A 22,749-nucleotide genomic window follows, 5' to 3' on the forward strand; every position below is an offset into this window, starting at 1 on the left:
TTATCTGGCACTTAACTGTCTGTGAGGACAGCGGCCAGGTCCCAGATGTCAGAGAAATAGGTTGTAAACGTGCAAGACACTCTCCGATTATGTAGATATCATCTTGCAGTGGCCTTGAAATGGTCTTCCAGTTCAAGCCCTAAAAATAAACACCTATTAATCATCCATTCCTTGACCACAGCTTTGAGTGTGGAAACCCAAAACAGTTTCCTACATTTGCAAGCCCTATGTACTCCGTCACCCAGGATAAGAAACAGTTTGCCTAGCAATTTTTTGCCAATAAAGAGGCTGGCTCTAACTGGTTGTTTTCAACCATCTCTAACTGGCGTATTATTGATACAGCACTCCAAGTCTTGGATACTGCACAATACAAGCTTTGTCCAAACTCTTTGGGGAGAAAATAGCAAGGAAAAGGCCTTCTGTTATCCAAACATTACCCTAAAATTTTAAAGGATTCAGATCTGCAGTTGCTGTGTACAGAGGGAAACTCTGGTTATTTTTTTCCATGGTGGGAATAATACTCAGACTTGAAAATAAAAAGCTGTTATGTTCATAAGGCACACCTTTGAGTTTCTTTAAGTATATTTTAATTGATTTAGGGGTTTTTTTGCGTAAAGGGCATGTTTGACTGGGCGATATTTCAGTACCATTTTTCGTGTGTTGGCATTATTGCAATTAGTGATCCTGTGTGTAACCACTCAATTGTTTTACTTTGAAATCTTACTAATGATGGTAAGGTCACTGAGATCTCAGTCATTAAAGAAAGCTACAAAGAATTTTAAAGCTCAAAGCAGGTATATAATTTTGGTACAAGTTTATGTTAAGGAGAAGGAATATACTGAATGCTTTGGCAGTACATATTTCAACACAGAACTGAGGTCTTAAGCATTATTTGGTAGATTTTCCCGAGTTTTTGAGTATTATGAATATTTGGCATTGCAGTTGGGTATATTTTCACCATGCATTAGTGTTAAGATTATACATATCTTGTCCTTTTATAGTTTTAGGCATAATTTTGGTACTGATGATGGTGGAAATGTTTTTAACAGTACTGAGATTTAGATTTTGAGAGAAAAAAATCCAACTCTTGAGAGAAATTTGTGGTGTTGTTTCATTGATGTATTACCAAATGTGTTGTGCCAGTGTGATAGATGCATTTTTTTGAACTGCTTTGTACAATGAGTTCCTGATCTCGGGCACATTATAAGAAGCCAAGTGATTCACCCTGGATGGAAAAATCAGCTGGTCCATCCATGCATACTTTCAAGTAATTACAGCGATTAAGGATGAAGTAAGCATTCCAATCTAGCCCTTCTGCAGAAGCAAAACTGCATGCTATAAAGAAAGTTTAGATAAAATAAGTAAAATCGGTGATTTTTTTTAAAAGTGTGCCACATTTACAGAAGAGAATTGTTAGCATTTCTTTTCATGATTGCAACGCAGCTAAATCATAGTGTTATTGTGTTAAATTGATCCTTAGTTCTTTTGTTTACTCACTGAAAAATAAAATATAATTTTGGTTTTGTTTAAGGCATTTCCCTTTTAAAGCAATTTAGATGGTTATTATGTATTTTATTTTTACTTCTTGTTCTTGTAACTTGCTGTTGTAGAATGTGGCTTTTTGGTTCTTCTGTATGTCAGTTCCCAGACTTGAACAAGCCCTTCCATATTTAAAAACATACTGAATCCATGTGAAGACTGCACAAATTATGAACAGACCAAACAAAATTCCATCTTGATTGCACTTCAGAATGTAAATTGACCAGACGTTCTCCATTTAAAAGAGGACATAAATAACGCTACTGAAAAATTCATGGAGTGTGCCACAGATGTAAAATTTTGAGACCTTGTTACATCCTTTATGGAATAATATATTTTATTATTGGTTTCAGTAGAGGTGTGCTCAATTTTTAAGGAGGGTGTTTCTTATATACATCTCCATTTTAGTGGATAGCATAATAAAATCAGCAAAGGGAGATGTATTATTGCATGCTCACGACACGTGTATATTGAAGCAAAATAGTGCACAAAATTTGCCGCCTGTTTTCCTTTTATTGGATATTTAATGCTAGTCTGCAAATTTGAATCGTGTTCTGGCAGTGAACCCTGTTCAGTAAGTGGTTAAAAGTACTTATCTGGATACATTCCAACTGCTGCAGACAAATTTGTTCCCAAACTCGACACAGCTGCTCTCGTTCTGCCCAAAGTACATATTCTATTCTCAAGTTTGCTCTTAAGTTGACTTTGGTATTGTCTTTCCTGTTAGGTGTTCCTGGTCTCCTGATAGTGAAGGATAATCCATTAAATAGGGAGACCAGTGGTAAAGAAGATGAGGTACCTCATTCATAAGGGAAAATGTAAGATTAACAAATGGAATGGGTGCGGTCAAGGTGCTCTCAACAATACTGGAGGGTGATCCTCAGTTGAGGAACAAGGAAGTCAACTTAGAAGCACATATATGAAAGGTGGCATTGTTAGAGCAGACATAACAAAAACAGACACTGGAACTGTGTCCTAAAAGGAAATAAGATGGTAAGAATTATAACTGTGGTAGCTATGGTGGACATTGATTATTCACTTGTCCTCAAAACTGAAGAAGGAAAATGTATTACAAGTGAATCATATGAAGGTGAAAGAAGGGTGAAAAATGGGAGCAAAGTTGATGAAGTTATGTAGTTTGGCATGAGAATGGAAAGGCGTGCCAATACAGTCGGCCCTCCTTATCCGTAAGGGATTGGTTCCGGGACCCCTCATGGATACCAAAAAATGCAGATGCTCAAGTCCCTTATTAAACCCGTCTCAATGTGGTGGACCTTAGGACCCAGCGGAACCCCAGACCTTATTTAACCTGGCACAGTGCGGTGGACATTAGGACCCGGCGCCGGAGCGCTGAATCCGCGGTGTTTCTGTTCATGAAAATGATCACGATTGAAAATAAAGTCGAAATAATAAAGCAATCAGAAAGAGTTGAAACGCCATCGGTCATTGTAAAAGTGTTAGGCTACATTGGTCAACGATCGGAGCAATTTTAAAGGATAAAGTGAGAAAGGCCCTGCCCCGATGAAAGCTACAATTATTACTAAGCAACGCAGTGGTTTAATTATTGGGTTTTGGGATTTTGAGATTTTGATCCCCCACGTCAACCGGGCATGTTCCCAGCACTGAAACATACGTTCTTAAGTGTTTTATATGCATAGAAAGGTAAAATATATACTATATACTAAGATAAATGTTTGACTAACTGACGCTAAATAATACCGAATGTACCTGCTCCCACTTACTTAGTAAGAGAACTTTTGATTTTTTCCGATCCTGATTCACGATAACCCACGCACATCCTCCTGTATACTTTAAATCATCTCTAGATTACTTATAATACTTAATACAATGTAAATGCTATGTAAAATAGTTGTTATACTGCATTGTTTAGGGAATAATGACAAGAAAAAAAGTCTGAACATGCTCAAACAACAAGTGCTGGAAGAGCACTTCCGGGTTTTCTCAATTCATGTTTGGTTGAAGTTGCAGATGCGGAACTTGCGGATAAGGAGGTCCGACTGTATGGTCATTGGTGTACTGGGAAAAGGGTGAGGTGAGAGATTTTGATAGACCGGACGGAATAAGAATGCTCTGTGTATCTTGCAAAGAGGTACACGTACCTCAGACCCGCATTGTTTGTCAGCACCACCATTTATTTGGAGCAAGTGAGATCAGATAAAGAAGTTGCTCCATGTGAGAACAATTTCATAGTCATGCAACTCAGAGAACATTTATATCACAAAGATTGCTACTGCACCTGACAGTCAAAAAGGAGCTACCTAAGCAAATTCCACTTTACAACTTAAGGTCTGTAGTCTTGCAGATATTTTGGTGGCACAGTGGTTAAATTACCAAACAGTAATCCAGAGACCAGTAATCTGGCCACAGTATACCCTGAGACTTGATAACAAATCGAAAGTTTTATGTTGATGATGTGGTATTCTCTGTGTGGAGGAAACCTACAGAGATTAGGTGAATATTTTGCAGAACTCCTCCATTCAGTATGCAAGCTTGACACTAATCTTTCATCCCAAACCACTCTGATCTGTCCTCAGCTTTCTACACTGTTCTAGGAACAGTGTAGAAAGTACAGTACTACTTCATCCATTTGGCCACATTGAAGCCCTTTGGACACAATATTGAATTGAAACAGCTGATTATTTCTAGCTTTTTCCTTACTTTTGGATTTCCAATAACTTTTCTGTTGTGCATCTCTCAGTACCAGGCAGCCTTGATGAAAGTTTCAGCCCAAAACGTCAACTGCTTGTTTCCGTCCATAGAAGCTGCCTGATTTGCTGAATTCTTCAAACATTTTGTGTGTGTTGCTCAGGTTTCCAGCTCATGCAGAATTGCTTGTGTCTCCAGACAACTCTTGTTTTGTCTTCCTTTAACTCCCCTCCTTCATGAAATAATTGGTTGGAACCAAAAATAATGTGCTCCTGGACAATCATAGCTTCCTCTCTATCACACATATTTCCTTTGTTCCCTTGTTCTCCCCATCCCTTCTTTTCTCTGCTACATTAAAAAATAAGCTTTTTCACTTTACCAATTCTAAAAGGATCATTGACCTGAAATATTGTTTTCTTCCACACAGATGCTGCCTGATCCATTGAGTAGTCCTAGTACTTTCAGAATAAATGCTATTTAATGAACACTGGGTCCAATTTTTATTGTTTTTCGTGGGCTTTTATTTTTTTTGTTCAGTCTGCCATATAAAAATCCATCCAGTACACTGCCCTCAATGATTCCCTTGTTACCTCAAAGAAATCTTGGTTGTTCATAACCATCCCTTAACAAATCTATGTCAACCGTCCCTGATTTATCTGTGCCTTTATAAATGAAGGGTTACAATGTCCTTTGGAATGGATTCCAATAATTTTCCTATGACTGATGTTAAATTAACTAGCTTGTTATGTAATTTATCCCATCCTCCCTTTTTATCCAAATGTAGAATGTTAGCAGTCCTCCAATCCTTTTTGCACCCCTTCTGTAGCCAGAAAAGATTAAAAACTGTAAGTTCGACTGATTTTTACAATTTTCTCCCTTGTTTCTTTGACAAATATGTGATATATTTCATCTGAGGGGGGTTATCAAATTTTCAAAGATCCTCAACCCTTTAGTACATCCTTCATTTGTAAGAATCACAAAATATTCTTTGATGTTAGGGGGGAGGGGTTAAGGGGAGGGGGGCTGGGTAACTTTTTTTTTCATACACATTTATTCTGTAACTATTTGAAAAAAAATTTTTAAAAAAATAAAAAGAATATAAACTTCCAGCCATAGGTTTGTTTTCTTGGTCTCTATCCAACTTTACTGGTTCCTTAGTTATCATCTTGCTCTTTATATACATAAAGGTTCTTTCCTTGTCCATATCTTTTCTTATTCTCTTCTTGTTTTCCTCAGCTTTCTCTAGTATTAGGTTCATCTATGGTAGTGAGGTGCCAATAAACTGGTTACTTTTATTTTTAAGTAGCCAATAATGTGATTACTTTTGTAAAAATATTAGAGGTTTCTCATGAGGTGCATTGAGAAAGACTATTTCCTCTGGTTGTGGAAGCAGTGTGGTCATCGATTTAGAGTCCCTAAAGGAGTGACATGAAGGCAGAAGTGAAATTTCTTTACCTGGGAAATATGCTTTGAGAATGAGAAGTAGAGAAATGGGAAGGTGAAGATGGTTGGGGGTAAGGATGGAGTGGTTTGGAGCAAGGGTGAGTGAAGTGAATGTTCAGGGAAGCAGGCTAGTCTGATTATTTTTGCAACGCTTTGATGAACTACTGGCTTAGAAACAACAAACTGAATGTTTTTTTTAATCGCTTTTTCTTTCTAGTGTAGATGAATATGAATGTGTAGTTCATTTAGATGCCTAGATGTTCAGACAGTTGCAGTCTAGGTGAAGCAATATTGAAAGAAGTACTTCAACTAAATTGCAGAATTCAAAGACCTGTCTTCCACAATTCTGAAGTTAAACCAAAATGATAGTTTTAAAGTTTTACTAACTTCAAGCTGATTGAGATTCCACCAAGGTGCATAGGAAATGGTCCTGTTCATCAAATGCTGAATAAAGATTGCTGAATTATAGATTTGTAGTGATAGAGTTAACGATAGAATAAATACTTTAAATTGTGTGTAAACCCATGACATACAATTTCACTCGGCACCAACCCACCCATATACCAGGTAAACAACTTGTCACCTTTGCGGCAAGCATAGCCAGCTAAATATTAATTGTTCAAAAGCTAATGTTCCCCACTATCTACTGCTCAAAATTCATTCTCTAATGGATGTCAATATTTACACAATTTAAGAGACTACAAAAAAAAACTAAATTGCGATTGGTGCACCAAAATTAAAATATAAGATGGACAGAGAACAACGTTGCACTCTATAGCAATTTAATTATTACAACAAAGTGACTTATGTTCATTATCATTCAGCATCTTGGGTAAGAGTCATAGAAAAGTACAGCACAGAAGCAGACCCTTCGGCCCATCTGGTCCTGCCAAACCATTTAAATGCCTATTCCCATCGACCTGCATTGGGACCACAGCCCTCCATACCCCTACCATTTGGGTAACCAACAGTATTGCTGGGGGGGTGGAAAAGCAAGCTAAGGAAAGTACTTAAGACAGCCTGGGAAGAAACCGAGGTAGCTTATTCAGGTGCAGTATTGACAGTATAATTGGACCACTGTACTAAGTTATGGAATTGTATAAAGCAAGATTTTCAATGTGATTCACAGGTCACAAAGTATAATTATGCTTTTATTAAATGACAATTTATTACTATTTATACAAAAAGTTAACTCAACACTTGTGTCTGTTCCAAATGTCTTTGAGAACAAACTGCAGACACCCAAAATATACTTCTTTTGTTGAAGAATGGCTCAATGAATATACCAACCAGAAGGTTAAATGACAAAACAGATCTGTCCTGAATGGTGCCCTAAAGATGTACCCATGAAAACTACCAGGGATACGTCTTTAACAAGGTGCTAATAGCAGGAACATTCAACTATTGCCTTTCCTATGTAGTTTCAATGGGACAGTATCAGAATGTTTCACCTCCATAACTGGTTTTACTTGCCACATGTAGCAATTGGAAGTTAAATTTTGTACAGGTTTTATTTCCTGAAGACTGGTTCTCATTTTAGTTCATTCGTAATATGTATGTATGTGTTTTTCATAGACTTTGTTGCATTTCTTTATTTTTCCTGTAATTGACTGAAAGAAAATGAATCCCAAGATGGTATATGGTAACATACATACAGTATATGTACTTTGATAATTAATTTATTTTGAACTTTACCACTGAGATATTGTGTGGCTCCGTGTATTTGCTAAGATGGTAAGGTTAAACTTAATCTATAAAGGACTTATCTGGAACTTCTGTGTCACTGAAATGCAAATTAATTTCACTTAAAGGTTAATTAATTTTTCTGCTTGAGCAAAATCATGGATGAGACAAACTAAAGAGTTGAATTTGGTAAAATTATCTGTACACTGTGTGTTAGTTCAATACACGGTAGTAATCTCTCAGTTTACGTTTAATTTTTGAGCCCTGGCTTAAAGTTGAACAATCTTACATTTAACTGACAAAATCATTTGGGACATAAATTAAGCAAATTCCAAAGAATGTACGTAAGTTTTAAGAGTATCCTTTAGAGACCAAACTTCTTTAGAATGTGCTACTGAATATAAACTTTTAAGGGTAAGATGCATAAAGCAAATTATAGTATTGCTTTTGCTCAGGTTTTTCACTTGTATTCACTATGCTATTTTAAAATGTTGCTCTGATTTATTGGCCAATATTCTGGTACTCTGCAATTTAAGTTGTTTATAATTATGATTTCTTAGATACAGAGGCAGAAATTTTCTTCTATGTTATATTGTGTCTAAGCTGGCCATCTTTTAAAGAAGTGGTTGATTTGCTCAAAGCAGACATACCCTGAGATAGGTAACAAATTAATCACTGTTGGATGCATCCTGTAATCATTTAATACTAATTCTCATTTTTCTTCCCTTCATGTTTGGTCTATTTAGAGTAAATAGTGGCTAGTCAATGTTTTATACAAAGCATTATATCTGATATGCCTGTTTGAAAACTTTCAAAGATATTATTATTGATTATCATTCATTGGTAATTGACCCCCGTTTGCACAATAATACTGTGTATTATTAGTTGACTATGTCAATAATTATTTCCCATCATCTTTGTTTTATATAAGCAGAATTTAGTGGAACCATTTAAATCCTTATAATTTACTTTGTGTCCTTAATTTTACAATTCGAGAAATAAAGAATATAATTTGTGTGAAAATATAATTTCCTTTCAGATTTGTTATGTTATAAATGCAGTGGATCAGAGCTAGAACTTTAGCATGCATAATTTTAAGTAAACATTGAAGACGATTGGAAGTGCGAACAACAATAATGCATTTCTACCTATTAACCTTTTTCCTATTATTAAAGATGGTTTACTAACTTAGCAGTTTCTAGCTGAGCATCAGGCAGAGAATCTAGCTTCTTGTTTAGAATCTCATTGTAAGAACAACTCTGATTCTAATGTACAGACTAAGCGATGACAGGTTGTGATTGATAGTGATTACATCTTCATGAACTCTTGCTGAAGGTCCCGAATTCCTGATGGGTCAACTATCTGACAGGGCTACTTCCTGAGAAAGCCTGGTGGGCTCAGCATATCCATTTAAAGGCTGCACCCCAGTTCCTAGATTTAGAGCAATTTTTAAAGCATTACTCTGTATTAAAATAGTCAGTTGTTTCAATTTACAGTAATAAATTTGACAATTATGTACAGTACCAAATAAAAATTGTTATTGAAATTTATATTTTCATCAACCCTTAAATTTTAAACATTCAGATATTTTAACACATTTTTACTAAGTATTTTGGTTCCAAAGTATTTGCTTTGTGGAGTATTATACTAAAGTGGATGAATTATAAGTCATCTTAGGAAAGGTAAAACATACCCTCAGCAATCATTAGCAATTCTCAGTGCAGTTTCCTGTTGGAGTGCATCATAAATACAGTATGCAACCCATTATCTTTTGTTATTTTCTTACTTTTCCCTTCACATGAAGCTGCATCTTTGTCAGACTAGGTTACAGTCTCCACAGAAATCCTATGGATGTAATTGTTGCCTTTTGGCACAGTTTCCCAATAGTTGGGTAGTGACAGCCCCTCAGAGGCAGATTATTGTATCCTCAGGCATGGAGCGCACAGAGACTGTTCAGTTTTGTGGAGTACGAGTTGCATTAGAGAGGGAAGAAATAATGTTTGCAATAAATATAGTGTGATGAACATGCTATAACATAACAAAAGAAACATTCTAAGTTTACAGAATGACCTAGACTCTATCCAATGACAATATGGCTTGAAAATAGCGCTACTTGACATATTATTTTGGCCACTGTTATCTTGAACCGGGTGAGGCATGGGTGAAATTTAGCTTTGTTTGTTGATCTTGGCAGAAAAAGTAAGTGTACTCTTTAACTCTTCTTGTTCATGGAAGATATGAAACTTTTGATCTAATTCATCAGATTCAGCAGCTGCCAAAGATGCTGATTAGCCTGAAATTCCAACTGATGCAGTCATGCCACTCAGCATTCTGACTCATGTCCCAGATAAATTCCCAAAGTATATTTTTCAGTGCAAAAGATAAAATAGGCACATGTCCTATTACTTTAACTCCACGAATGCAGCCTCTTTGTTGTGCAGGTTATAGTCAGAGCTGCCATGATCTTATTGAATTGCAAAACAGCCTACTCCTGCTCTTAATCTGGTATCAATTGCTCCAGTTGTAATCTCAAATCTGCAGTTCTGCTAATCAGTAATCTTTCACCCGCTAACTTGTCAAAAATCTAACTCTGCCTTTAAAATTTCCAAGGACTTGTCTTCTGCTGCCCTTTGAGGAAGGGAGTTCAAAGATTCACAACACTATGAGGGCAAAAAATTCTAGAATAGTGACTCCAAATTCTGGATTTTCTCTCAAAAACATCCTCTCCACATCTATCCTGTTAAGGTCACTCAGGATATACTTCAATCAAGTCGTATTTCATTCTTCTAAACCCTAATGAATAGAAGCCCTGCCTGTCAAATTTTCCTTAAAACTTTTCTAAGTTTCAAAGTACATTTAATATCAGAGTATATATATAGTATACAATCTGAAATTCGTCCTCTTCACAGAATAATATTTTAGTTGTTAGTCTAGTAAATTTCCCTGCAGTGGCTTTCTGTTTCCTGGTAGCCAGCCAGTCTTTTATTCATGCCAATAAGTTTTCAGCTCAACATGAGCTTTTATTTTCTAAAGTAAAATTTGATGCAGCACCTTATCATTACCTCCTGGATATCATCAAAACAGCACGTTTTGTCAAGGGACAGCAACTTTCATTTGCATATTTTCACTTTGATAAAGCTATCACCTTCAATATGCAGATATTTATGTGAAAATTGTAAATAATACAGCCAGATGAGCTTAATTATCTGAGCCAAGTTTTCTGAATGTAATTTAAAAATAACCTTTTACATCTGATTTTCAGATTTGGACCCGGATTAGTGATCTACTGGTGCGGATTTGTTGAGGGTTTGGATTGTCATCGTGAACGTGGAATATTATTAAAAGATTGCTTCCCTGAAGACATTATAACCTACCACCACACAACAGCCAGCATTGACAGTGGAAAGAGGTGAATCCGGAAGTAATTTTGCCTTCCTGCAGTGCTAACTGCTGGCAACATTTCTCCTGAACTTTAGTTGAACTTCTACTGCCCTGGGTCACCATAATACCTCTTTAGAAAAACACATTCAGTGTTTCTGCTTTACTTCACCAACACACTCTGTGAGCAGCCAAGAACTACAAACACGTACCTCTCATTATCAGCATCCCTGTCTGTGTCAAGACTTATAGATAGTTTAATCTTTCTAACATCCGAACTCTAGTTCTGGAGAAGGGAAAAACTCGGGCACTGGAAATGCAATTCAAAATTTTGGACTTGGCAGAAGGAAAAAAATCATTTATCTTAAACTTTGATTAATTAATGACAAAAATGACATTTTGCTGTATTTTAATGTGTTACTTCTGTAGGAGAATGTCATGTCTGGTATTTGCTAGTTTGAGCTCTGCCTTAGAAAATATTACCAGGAAGACAGCAAAAATAGATCCAATTATGTGCTCAAAGCCTTGAAGAACTGTAACATCTCCATTGACTCTCAGTGATCTCTAGTCCATGACCACTAGAAGTGGAGAAGGAGAACTTGGAATGGTATTGAGAACTTCAAGTCCGTATGTCAGTAGCTCACAGAAACCCTACATAAAGTGGCAGAAAGAGTACACCTCAAAGCTATGCACATGTCTGCCTCAACAGGTACTATTTACCCTGTCTGTAGAAGAATCTGCGATGGCCATCTCATACCCAACAAAAAAAACAACATAAAAGCAAGTCATTCTCAATCCCAATGAAATGTAGAAGAGTGAGAAAATTTTCTTAAATAATCTTAAAAGGTCCTTAAATTCTTTATCTTCATTCATATTGGTTAATTATCATCTCCTTTAGGATATCTCTGTGTTTCAGTTTCAAAGTAGTAGGTGAGATCTGGATTCTGAGTGGGTAAGCTAAAGACTGAAAGAATGAAGCTCCAAGCAGTAGATGCTATAAATGAAGTTACTTGTTTAAAGGTAGGAATGTAATTTAAGTTTCCACTTTAGGTAAAACCATGCCATTTCCAACTAAGGCATGACAGTGAATGATTTGTGCAACCTTTTCGTTACATCAATTAGTTCCATAAACTCAGCAAAAGTTTCACTCTGAGCGATTGTTTTGATAAGTATGTATGTTTTGGAAAAGCGTGAATCTAGATTTGGAAAATAATGTGGATTGTCTATTTATGTCATCTTCCTAATAACTGCTCTGTTCACTGCTAATGGACATGGAGCAAATTAATTCCAACTTTTAAAATGGCCACTTATTGTGAGAGCATTATTCTGTTATTTTTCACGTCTCTTATCCCTCTCTCTCCCCACCCAAAGTTGGCACTGAATATTCTGTAACCAACATAAAAGGTGTACAAATAAGTTTCCAGTTCAATGCAGCAACAACTGAAGTTACAAAATTTTAGTATTTCCATCCCTTTGCCCTCACTTTCCTCTCATCTTTTTAACCATAAAACTCACACAGTGGAAAAACATTAGATATATTTTACTTGCTCTATAGCATCAAATATTTGCCATGGTAACAATGCCACCGACTTTTTGATATAAACATGAAATCCTTAGTGCTTTTTGATCCTAATTTATTCTGAAGTTTCTGTGCTTAGACGAACCTCTTGACTTACCTGCTGGTTATTGATTGTAACTGTTCTATTAAACACTATGACTGCTTTTTATAGATGTGTTCTGTAAGATCCAAGTATCATATACTTGTGAGTTGCCGTCTGCCGTGACTCTCTACTGGCCTGTTCTATAAATAGAGCTAAGTGTATGTCTTGTATACTTCAGTTAATGCACTTAAATGTGTGGTACTTACGGAGACTGGGACTAACCCAGACTTCTCCTTTGAGAAATGATCACAGTTTTATGTGCAAGTGATGTTTATTGAGAAGTTGAGAGCTTAATAATGTACAAATATATAATAGCCAAAACTTAAAGAAGTGTACCGTGACTCCTTTGCAATGACAAGTGTTGTACAATTTTAAAAGAACTTCTCCTGAATGCCTTTGCCTCAGAAAGCTGCATTCATGTAGTTTACAGCCGGGTAAGTGTTTAGAGGATGTGTTGGGACTGTCAGTGGTATAAAACCAAATGAACAGTTCAGTTTTACATGGTGTGTTGACTTATCCAGTCAAAAGAAATGTGTAAGGAATCAGAAATGTGTGTCAGTTTATTCAATAGATAGGATCTTCATTTGGTTGTTGCTTCTGAAACTCAGTTCAGATGAATTGAAGTGCTTCTGCTAACATTCTCTTCTATTCCATGACTAATTATGAAGGAGGAAAGCTTCAAAATAATTTATTTGGAAGTTTGCAATTTTGATAAGTTTGTGCATTTGCTTTGAAAGCATTTAAAATGAATCTGGTAACAAGAAACTGTCTGTCATGTGTTGGATACTGATATATTTCAAGCCCGGGATTCATAAAGATTTAACCTTTCCAATTACATTGTAACTGTATTCATCTTAAAGCTGTTGGGGTATATGTCCAATCGAACTGTCAAATGAGGTTGCTCCTAATCCTGTAATCTTTTAAATAATAACTATAAATAATAGTGGATTGTTACAAAACAGATTCTAAGAAAAATGTTCAGTTTGTTTGGTGTCTGCCTTTCCTCTTATTGTTTAAATGTGGCTTCAGTATAAACAGCAGCTTGGGTCATCTGTTTCAGCAATTGATCATTAAACCTTACTTAACGCTGTAATGAATCATCTCAGTTTGTTTACTTCTTTAACTTGACTCTGATTACTCCCATTCCCTTTTCTTTTGAAAGCCTTGAATATGGTTGCATGGAAGCCAGTGCCCTCCAGTACCAGACCCATGTATGTATTATTCCTCTTTGAGCCTCAACGGTATATTGCAGTCAATTGGACCACTGTTATAGCCAAACCCAATCGTGACCTCACAGCAGGAGGTCACTAGAATAGTGTTCAGCAGTGAATACCATGGCTGATTGACCTCTATCCATCATTCCTTCCAGCCTAGAAATACCCTATCGCCATGTGATTCTAGGCCTACACTGCTTGTCCAATGAGGTCTTAGCACAGAGAGATGCCATTTATTCCAGAGAATGCTGGCTCCTTTCAATTCCATTTACGGTTCTTTCCCTCTGACACTGCAGACTGTTTCCTGCACTGCTTACTTAGTTCCCTGTATAAAGTCATCTTTCTATCATGCTTGCCAAACAGTGAACTTCACATCATAATCACCAAGGGAAAAAAGTAGTTTAATTCACCTCTTGTACCTTTTGTTCATAACTTTAGATTGGTTTTCAGTGGTTGTTGAGCCATCTGCTAGTGGGGACATCTTTTCTGTACTGTACTTCCTTTTGCTAAAGCAGTAATGACCTTGTACACTTCTATCACATCTTCACTCAACCTTTAGTGGGTCAAGGCAGCATTTGTGGAAAGAGAAGCAGTTAATGCTTCAAGTCAAGGGCACAACCTCGGAAATGATTAGCTATTGTGATAAAGTGCCCTGGCCCTGAAGCATAAACTGTTCCTCTTTCCACAAATGCTCCTTGTTCTGCTGAACATTTTCACGATTTGCTGCCTTTATTTCAGATTTTTAACATCTGCAGTTTTCTGATTTCTTTTTTCCTCCACTTAACATTCCTTGCTGCAAGGCAAAAAGACCCAGCTTTTCCAGTCTAAGCATGTCTGGAATCCCTCAACAGTAGAAGTGTTCGAGTTGGATTTTTCTGCATCCTTTGTACAACCTTCATGTCTTCCTTAATGTGAGATGTCCAGAATTGAATGCAATATTTGTGACCTAACCGGTGTTACATAAGCATAGAACAGTACAGCCCAGTACAGGCCTTTCAATTCATGATGTGCCAATCAGTATAAAATTACTCCATGATCAATCTAACACTCCCTCAACCCATCCCTGCTACACAGTCCATAACACTCTTACTTCTACGTGCCTAGTCTTTTAAATGTGACTATTGTATCATCCTTTACCACCACCCCGGCACTGCATTCCAGGCACCCACCACTCTGTATAACAAAGCCTACTTCTGACATCTCCCCTAAACTTTCCTCCACTCACCTGAAACTGATGTCCTGTGCTATTGGCCATTGCTGCCTTGTGACAGGAGGAAACCGTAGGTCCATAAGCCAGTATTCATCAGGGGATCAAAGATAGAGAAGGTCAGCAGCTTTAAATTCCTCAGTGTTATCATCTCAGAGGATCTGTCCTGGGTCCAGCACATAAATGCTATTATGAAGAAAGTATGGCAGTGTCTCTACTTCCTTAGAAGTTTGCAAAGATTCAGCATGTCAGCTAAAACTATGACAAGCTTTTATAGATGTGTGGTGGAGAGTATATGACTGGCTGCATCATGGCTTGCTGTGGAAACACTAATGCCCTTAAATGGAAATCCTACAATAATTAGTGGATATGGCCCGGTGCAGCACGGGTAAAGCCCTCACCACCAGTGAGCATGGAGCGCTGTCACAGGAAAGCAGTATCCATCGTGAAGGACCCTCACCAACCAGGACTTGCTCACTTCTCGCTGGTGCCTTCAGGAAGAAGGTACAGGAGCCTCAGGACCCACATCACTTGGTTCAGGAACAGTTATCTCTCCTCAACCATCAGGCCAGAACGAGAGGGGATAATTTCACTCAACTTCACTCGCTTCATCACAGAACTATTCTCACAGCTTTGCACTCACTTTCAAGGACTCTTCATCTCATATTCTTGATATTCATTGCTGATTTACAGTACTGTGCAAAAGTGTTAGGCACATATATAGATGGGATGCCTAAGACTTTGCACGATACTGTATTTGTCAATATGGAGTGGACAGCAGTTTGTAAATCTGGTGGGAACAAAGGATGTTGGGAGTATTGAGGGTGGAGTGCCGTGGGACGGAGTGTGAGACAGGTGACAGAGGAGAAGTACAGGTGATGGGGGTTGGCATGGGCAGACACACCCAGCCATGAAAACCAGCCAACGTAATTTAATTCCAAGCAATTGGTTTATCATTATAGAATGTTCTCTGCTGCTTCCAGTTCACTCCCCTCTCCCTTCCCCTTTTCCCAACTATGATTCTCCTCTCCCTACCCCTTTCCTACTCTCAGTCCACAATGGAAATCTATATAAGAATCAGGTTTATCACCACTCACTTGTCATGAAATTGGTTTCATTTTTGCGGCAGCAGTACAGTGCAAAATGTAAAATTACTACGGTACTGTACAAAAGTCTTAGGCACCCTAACTATATATACATTATGTGCCTAAGACTTCTGCACAGTATTTTTTTTGTATTTGTATAGTTGGTTGTCCTTTGAACAAAGGTTGCTTGTCCATACTATTGAATGAAGTCTTTCAATGATACTATTGCATTTGTTGGATTTACTGCGTACATCCACAAGAAAATGAATCTCAGAGTTGTACAGGGTAACATATATGTACTTAGATAATAAATTTACTTTGAACTTTGAAAAAGTGCTGGCTGTCCACTTTATCTGTGCCTCTCATAATCTTATACACCAATGTCAAGTTACCTCTCATCCTCCATCACTCCAAAGATAAAAGCCAAAGCTCGCTCAACCTTTCCTCATAAGACATGCTCTCTAATCCAGGCACCATTCTGGTAAACCTCCTCTCACCCTCTTTAAAGCTTTCACATCCTTCCTCTGGTAGGGCAGCCAGAAATGACTTTCTTAGTGTGTTTGAAACATTGTTTTGCAGAGCTGCAACATTACCTTATGGCTCTTGAAACTCAATCCCCTGACTAACAAAGGACAGTACAATGTAGGCCACCTTAACCACCCTATCAACTTCCATGGCACCTTTGAGGGGCCTATGGAATTGGATCTCCATGATCCCTCTTTCCTCTAAACCGCTAACAACCCTGCCATTAATCTTGTACTCCATCTGCCACTTTTCTACTCAACCATGCATGCTGCGTAAAATGAGAAAATCTGCAGATGCTGGAAATCTAGGCAGCACACACAAAATGCTGGAGGAACTCATCAGGCCAGGCAGCGCCTATAGAAAAAAGTACAGTCAATGTTCCAGGCTGAAACCCTTCAAAAGGACTCGCATCCTATCTATACCACATTGTAACCTACGACAAACTATTACACTGTCCACAACACCTCCAACCTTCCTGTCATCTACAAACTTAACCCACCCTATCATTTCCTTACCCAGGACATTTATAAAAATCACAAAAAGCAGGAGTCCCAGAACAGATCCCTGCAGAACACAGCTACTCATCGAAATCCAGGCAGAATATGCTTCATCTACTGACACTCTCTACCTTCTGTGGACGTCAATTTTGAATCCATGCTGCCAACTTTCCATGGATCCCATGCCTAGTTCATCCACTCCACTCCAGTGTTGGATGATGATTCTGAGTAATGGTGTCTCATCCCAGTGTTGCATAATGATTCCGAGTAATGGGATCCCATCCCAGTGTTGCATAATGATTCCGAGTAATGGGATCCCATCCCAGTGTTGCATAATGATTCCGAGTAATGGGATCCCATCCCAGTGTTGCATAATGATTCAGAGTAATGGGATCCTATCCCAGTGTTGCATAATGATTCCGAGTAATGGGATCCCATCCCAGTGTTGCATAATGATTCCGAGTAATGGAATCCCATCCCAGTGTTGGATGATGATTCCACATAATGGGATCCCATCCCATTGTTGCATAATGATTCTGTGTAATGGGATCCCATAATGATTCTCAGTAATGCTTCTCCTTTGGTACACTTAATCCAGCATCAAGTGCACATGGTTCCTCTGTTCCTGCACAAATGGCTACACACAGCACATTTTTATCCACCGGCCAAAGTGCATCACTGCACTTCTCTGTTTTAAATTCTGTCCTCCAGTTTACTTCCCATTCCTGTTCTGTCGGTCTATGTCCTCCATTATGGAGACACAAGTGGTAAGAAACCCAGCAGGCCAACCAGTATCTGTGGTTCAACTCAGATAAAGGTATTCAATTCAGAATGTTAATTGTCCATTTCCCTTAGCAGAGTTCCTCCAGCAGCTTGTTTTTCATGATCTATTACTATTTATTTACTGTCACTCATCTGCTATTTTAACACACCCATAACCAACAAATTAAATACATTTAAGTGTTCCTATTGCTATCCCTAGGGAACATCACAGTGCACCTAAAGTGTGAAAACTGCTTACCACAGCTCTGCTTCCTGCCTCTGAACTAGTCAAATACTTATCCAGGCTGCTTCTGACCCTTTTATTCAGTTTTGCTGAACTTAGTTACTCATTAGATCGTCATTTTAAATCATTGTGACACAAAAACCCAGAGTGAAAAGTAATTTTAAAGAACACAGATAGTAATACCACAGAGCAGGAATAAGTAAACACATGAAATACAGAGGACAAAAATAACCAAAATATTGTCATTTGAATATTAAGCCCCAACAGGTGCCATATGTAACGTGCCTGAGTACAAGCAATTCTAGTTATGATCATTTATTTGCAATTTTCTATTGTACTTGGGTATCATAATTGTGAAAGGATGCTTAAAATCCAGCAATAAATATAGAATATGAGTTCTAACTTTATTTTGGAAATACATCCAGTGCATATCTTCAATAGATGTTTTGTGTTTTTGCACTTTTAACATCAGATGAACCTACTTTCTCTCAGACCATTCTTGCCCTTATTTTGATTCTGTGATTCATATGCATATCTAAAACACTAAAATCTATTAACTTAAATTGAGGATAAAGCATTCTGTATGAAGTTTGACCAAATTTTACTTGATTCATACCTACAATATTCAGGTTTTAACAAATAAATTAAGTAAGCAAAACAATTAAGGGATTTCCTTTAGACAGTTTTGACCTTAAATAGTATTAATATAAATGATGGTTACATTTATTGAAGAATAACTTGGGAGGATACTAACTGCCTTGTGATAGCATGTGAGATTGTGACTAATCTATGATATCTCCATTTACCATTTTGTCCTGTATTCCTTAATGCAGAAGTTCTTCAACGTTTAATTTTAAATTAACCGATAGCTAAGCACCTACTGTACATCTCCCAATTCATTGCATGTAGAAATGTTTCCATGCATCTTTCCTGAAAAGCCCGTTCAAATTTTGAAAATCTTGTCCTCCAGTGAAGGCAACTTAATCATCAGAAATATTTTTCCCTGCCTATCTGATCAGTATTTCTTAATATCTTGAAAAATGTTATTAAATTAATCCCCAGTTTTCTAAATTCCCAGAGTTGAATCTATAGTTTGTGGAATCACTCCTTTCAGTTTAGCCCTTCCAGGCAAGACATCTTTTTTGTAAGTCTACATTGCACTTAAGTCCAGTATATCCTTCCTAAGATGTGTTGAGAACCGAACACAATACTCTGGCCGTGGTCTAACCAGGGCTTTGTTCAACTGTAATTTAAAGTGTACCCTCTGGAAATTAATTAATAGTCCAGATATGAGACTACAGATACTAAAATATTTTATGAGGCAGTTTTAGATATTAGAATTTAAATTTAAATTCTAGTCTTCTGCATATAGAGATCAGAATTACATTCACTTCTTTAATTATCTTCCATTCCTGTCCAAGATATTTTAAGGAGCAAAGATTTTCTCAAGGAAATAGGAGCAGGACAAGTCCCTGAACGTTTGCTGTGATCATAGCTGATCTATGCTGGCCTGAACTCCTGCTCAGTTCTCCAGAATCCTAAATTCCTTGATCTTTCCAGTAGTAAATATAAAATATGAATTTTAATCTTATTTTTAAAGAAAAGTAGTATATCTGTCCAATAAATCTGCTTTAGCATTCCTATTGCATGAGTCAAGTTTGCAGTTTCCATTAGTTTCAACCTCCACTTCAGTTTTTCTCCAAAGCGAGTACTTCTTTCTGTCTTTTAAGTACACAACGTGGAAGGCATTACATGTTATTGAAACTTACTGACAAAGTTCTGGCCCTTAATCCTTAGCAATTTCATAGTTCCATGTATAATGCTTATAAACTGAGTATTCAACAAAATTAATAGCTATTACCATGTGGAACAAAGATTAATGGTTTGAGAACAGTGGCAATAGGCAAAATAATTCACTGTAATATTGGAAATCTGAAAGCTTGCATATGTTATTAATTAACTAGCCTCAAGATCTCACATTATCATTATTCACTCTGGATTGATTTTGTTTTTTTTTGTGTGTGTGAGGGATATCAAGGTTATAAAGAGGAGTACATTTTTTTTTAATCAGAAAACTAAGTCATTATGCCAGAAATTCAAGAGTGTCAGGGGTCTATTGCTATTACTAAGGAGATGATGCTTGGGAAGCTGAAAGGTCTACAGGCAGATAAGTCACCAAGGTTCTGAAAGAGATAGCTGAAGAGATTGTGCAGGCCTTAGTACTGATCTTTCAAGGATCACCAGATTCTGACATGGTTCTGGAGGACTGGAAGATTACAAATGTCACTCCACTCTCTAAGAAAGGAACTTATAGGCCGGTTAGCCTGACTTCAGTGGTTGGGAAGATGTTAAGGATAGAGTTTCAGAGTGCATGGTAAAATAGACCAAAGTCAGCATGGTTTCCTTAAGGGGAAATTTTGCATGTCAAATCTATTGGCATTCTTTGAGGAAATATCAGTCAGGATAGACAAAAAAGAATCAGTGAATGTTTATTATTTGGGTTTTCAGAAGTCATTTGACAAGGTACCACACATGAAACTACCTAATAAAATAAGAATCTGTGGTATTACAAAAAAGATGCTAGCATAGATAGAAGATTGACTGACTGGTAGGAGGCAAAGTGTGGGAATAAGGGAAGCTTTTTTGGTTGTCTTCCAGTGACTAGTGGTGGTCCACAGGGGTCAATATTGGGACCACTTTTTAATGTTATATGCCAATGATTTGAATGATGGAATTGATGGTTTTGTGGCCAGATTTGTGAATGATATGAAGATAGGTCAATGGCAGGTAATGTTGAAGAAGCCAAGAGTCTGCAGAAGAACTTAGATTGGGAGAATAAGCAAAGAAGTGACAGATGGAATGTAGTGTGCGGAAGTGAATGGTCATGCATTTTGGTAGAAGGAGTTTAAGTGTAGACTATTTTCTAAATGGGAAGAAAATTCAAAAATCAAAGGTGCAAAGGAACTTGAAAGTCCTTGTACAGGAATTATTCCAGGGTTAATATATGAGGAGTGTTTGACAGTTCTGGGCCTGTATTCATTTAAGTTTAGAAGAATGAGGGGGGATCTCATTAAAGCCTATCAAATATTGAAAGTTCTATACTGAGTGGATTTGGAGAGGATGTTTCCTGTTGTGGGTGAGTCTACGACCAGAGGGTATGGCCTCAGAATAGAAGGACATCCATTTACAACAGATATACGGAGGCCAAGTTATTGAATATATTTAAAGTGGAGGTTGATATGTTCTTGATTAGTCAAAGCATTAAAGGTAGAAGGTATGAGAACAGGGTTGAGAGGGGTAATAAATGAGCAATGGTGGAATGGCAAAGCCAATTGGCCTAATTCTGCTCCTATATCATATGGTCTAATATTAGTATTTTAACTTTATCTTCTCGAAAGTGGAAGTTTTTATCTTGAAATGAATTCATATTGACTCACCTGTTTCAACTGGGCACCAACAATTTAATATTAGTCTCAATTTGTCACAAATTGTTCATGCTTACTTAAAGAACTAAGAATGAAGATTGGTTTGGGTGTCACGCACAAGATGCTGGAGGAAATCAGCAGGCCAGCCAGCATCTACAGAAAAAGGTACAGTTGACACTTCGAGCTGAGACTCTTTGGCAGGACTGGAGAAAAAAAAGTAGATTTAAAAGGTGGGGTGAGGGGAGTGAGAAACACAAGGTGAGGGGTGAAACCAGGAGGCAGGAGAATGAAGTAAAGAGCTGGGAAGTTGATTGGTGAAAGAGAGACAGGGCTGGAGAAGGGGGGAGTCTGATAGAGGATGACAGAAGGTCTTGGAAGAAAGAAAGGGAGGGGAGAGCATCAGAGGGAGGCGATGGGCAGTCAAGGAGATAAGGTGAGAGAGGGAAAAGGAGATGGGGAATGGTGAAGGGGAGGCATTACTGTGAGTTCTACATCAGGTCTCACAGATATACAGGAGACCTGCTGCTCCCGGTGTGGCCTCCTGTATATTGGTGAAACCGCCGAGCACCTACACTCCATCCGCCAGAAAAAGCGAGATCTCCCAGTGGCCACCCATTTTTTAATTCCACTTCCCATTCCCATTCCAATACGTCAATGCATAGTCTCCGCTACTGTCGCAATGGGGCCACACTCAGGTTGGAGGAACAACACCTTATGTTCCATCTAGGTAGCCTCCTACCTGATGGCATCAACATCGATTTCTCGAACTTCCAATAATGCCCCCTCCCCTCTCCTTCACCATTCACCATCCCCTTTTCCCTCTCTCACCTTATCTCCTTGCCTGCCCATCGCCTCCCTCTGGTGCTCTTCCCCCCCCCCCACCCATTTCTTTCTTCCATGACCTTATGTCCTCTCCTATCAGACTGCCCCTTCTCCAGCCCTGTATCTCTTTCACCAATCAATTTCCCAGCTCTAGGAGCTGTGATGCAATCATTGTGATGCCTAGGAGCTGTCCACAAACAAAAATATGAAATACAATAAATAGCAGATCCACTATTTGATAGCTTAATTATCATGAAATTTATCTACTTGTATTGCTACTCGATTTGCCCTGCAGACAAAATGAAGAGTTAATTCTGTAGCCTTATTCTCACCGGTATTAAATTGTCGGAACTTTTCAAAACAGGAACAAGTTCTTGTTCTTCTTCTTTCTCTCTTGTCTTTCAATATCCGTTCATACTTTGATTTTATTCTGTGCTATCTTCTCTTATACCATCCTTAAATTCCTGTTGGATTGGACTGTGGTTCTTTTCCAGCCAATAATTGCACTCACTAGTGTGCCAAAATCAGCATGCTCTTACAGCTATTTGTACTACAGAACATCTTTGAGCTGAGTGACTCCAGCAAAAATCTGTGCTG

General features: G+C 37.8%; 1 protein-coding gene across 1 annotated transcript in view; it reads left to right on the forward strand.

Moving 5' to 3' along the window:
* The window catches only part of cdin1 (CDAN1 interacting nuclease 1), a 165,836-nt gene extending 152,372 nt beyond the window's left edge, over window positions 1-13,464 (forward strand). The window contains exon 11 of the mRNA XM_073040099.1: window positions 10,595-13,464. Within this exon, the coding sequence (XP_072896200.1) occupies window positions 10,595-10,745 (151 nt within the window). The 3' untranslated portion in view covers window positions 10,746-13,464. The remainder of the gene's footprint in view (window positions 1-10,594) is intronic.
* The last annotated feature ends 9,285 nt before the right edge of the window (window positions 13,465-22,749 follow it).

Source organism: Hemitrygon akajei, chromosome 3, assembly GCF_048418815.1.
Source record: "Hemitrygon akajei chromosome 3, sHemAka1.3, whole genome shotgun sequence".
In the NCBI taxonomy this organism is placed as follows: Eukaryota; Metazoa; Chordata; class Chondrichthyes; order Myliobatiformes; family Dasyatidae; genus Hemitrygon; species Hemitrygon akajei.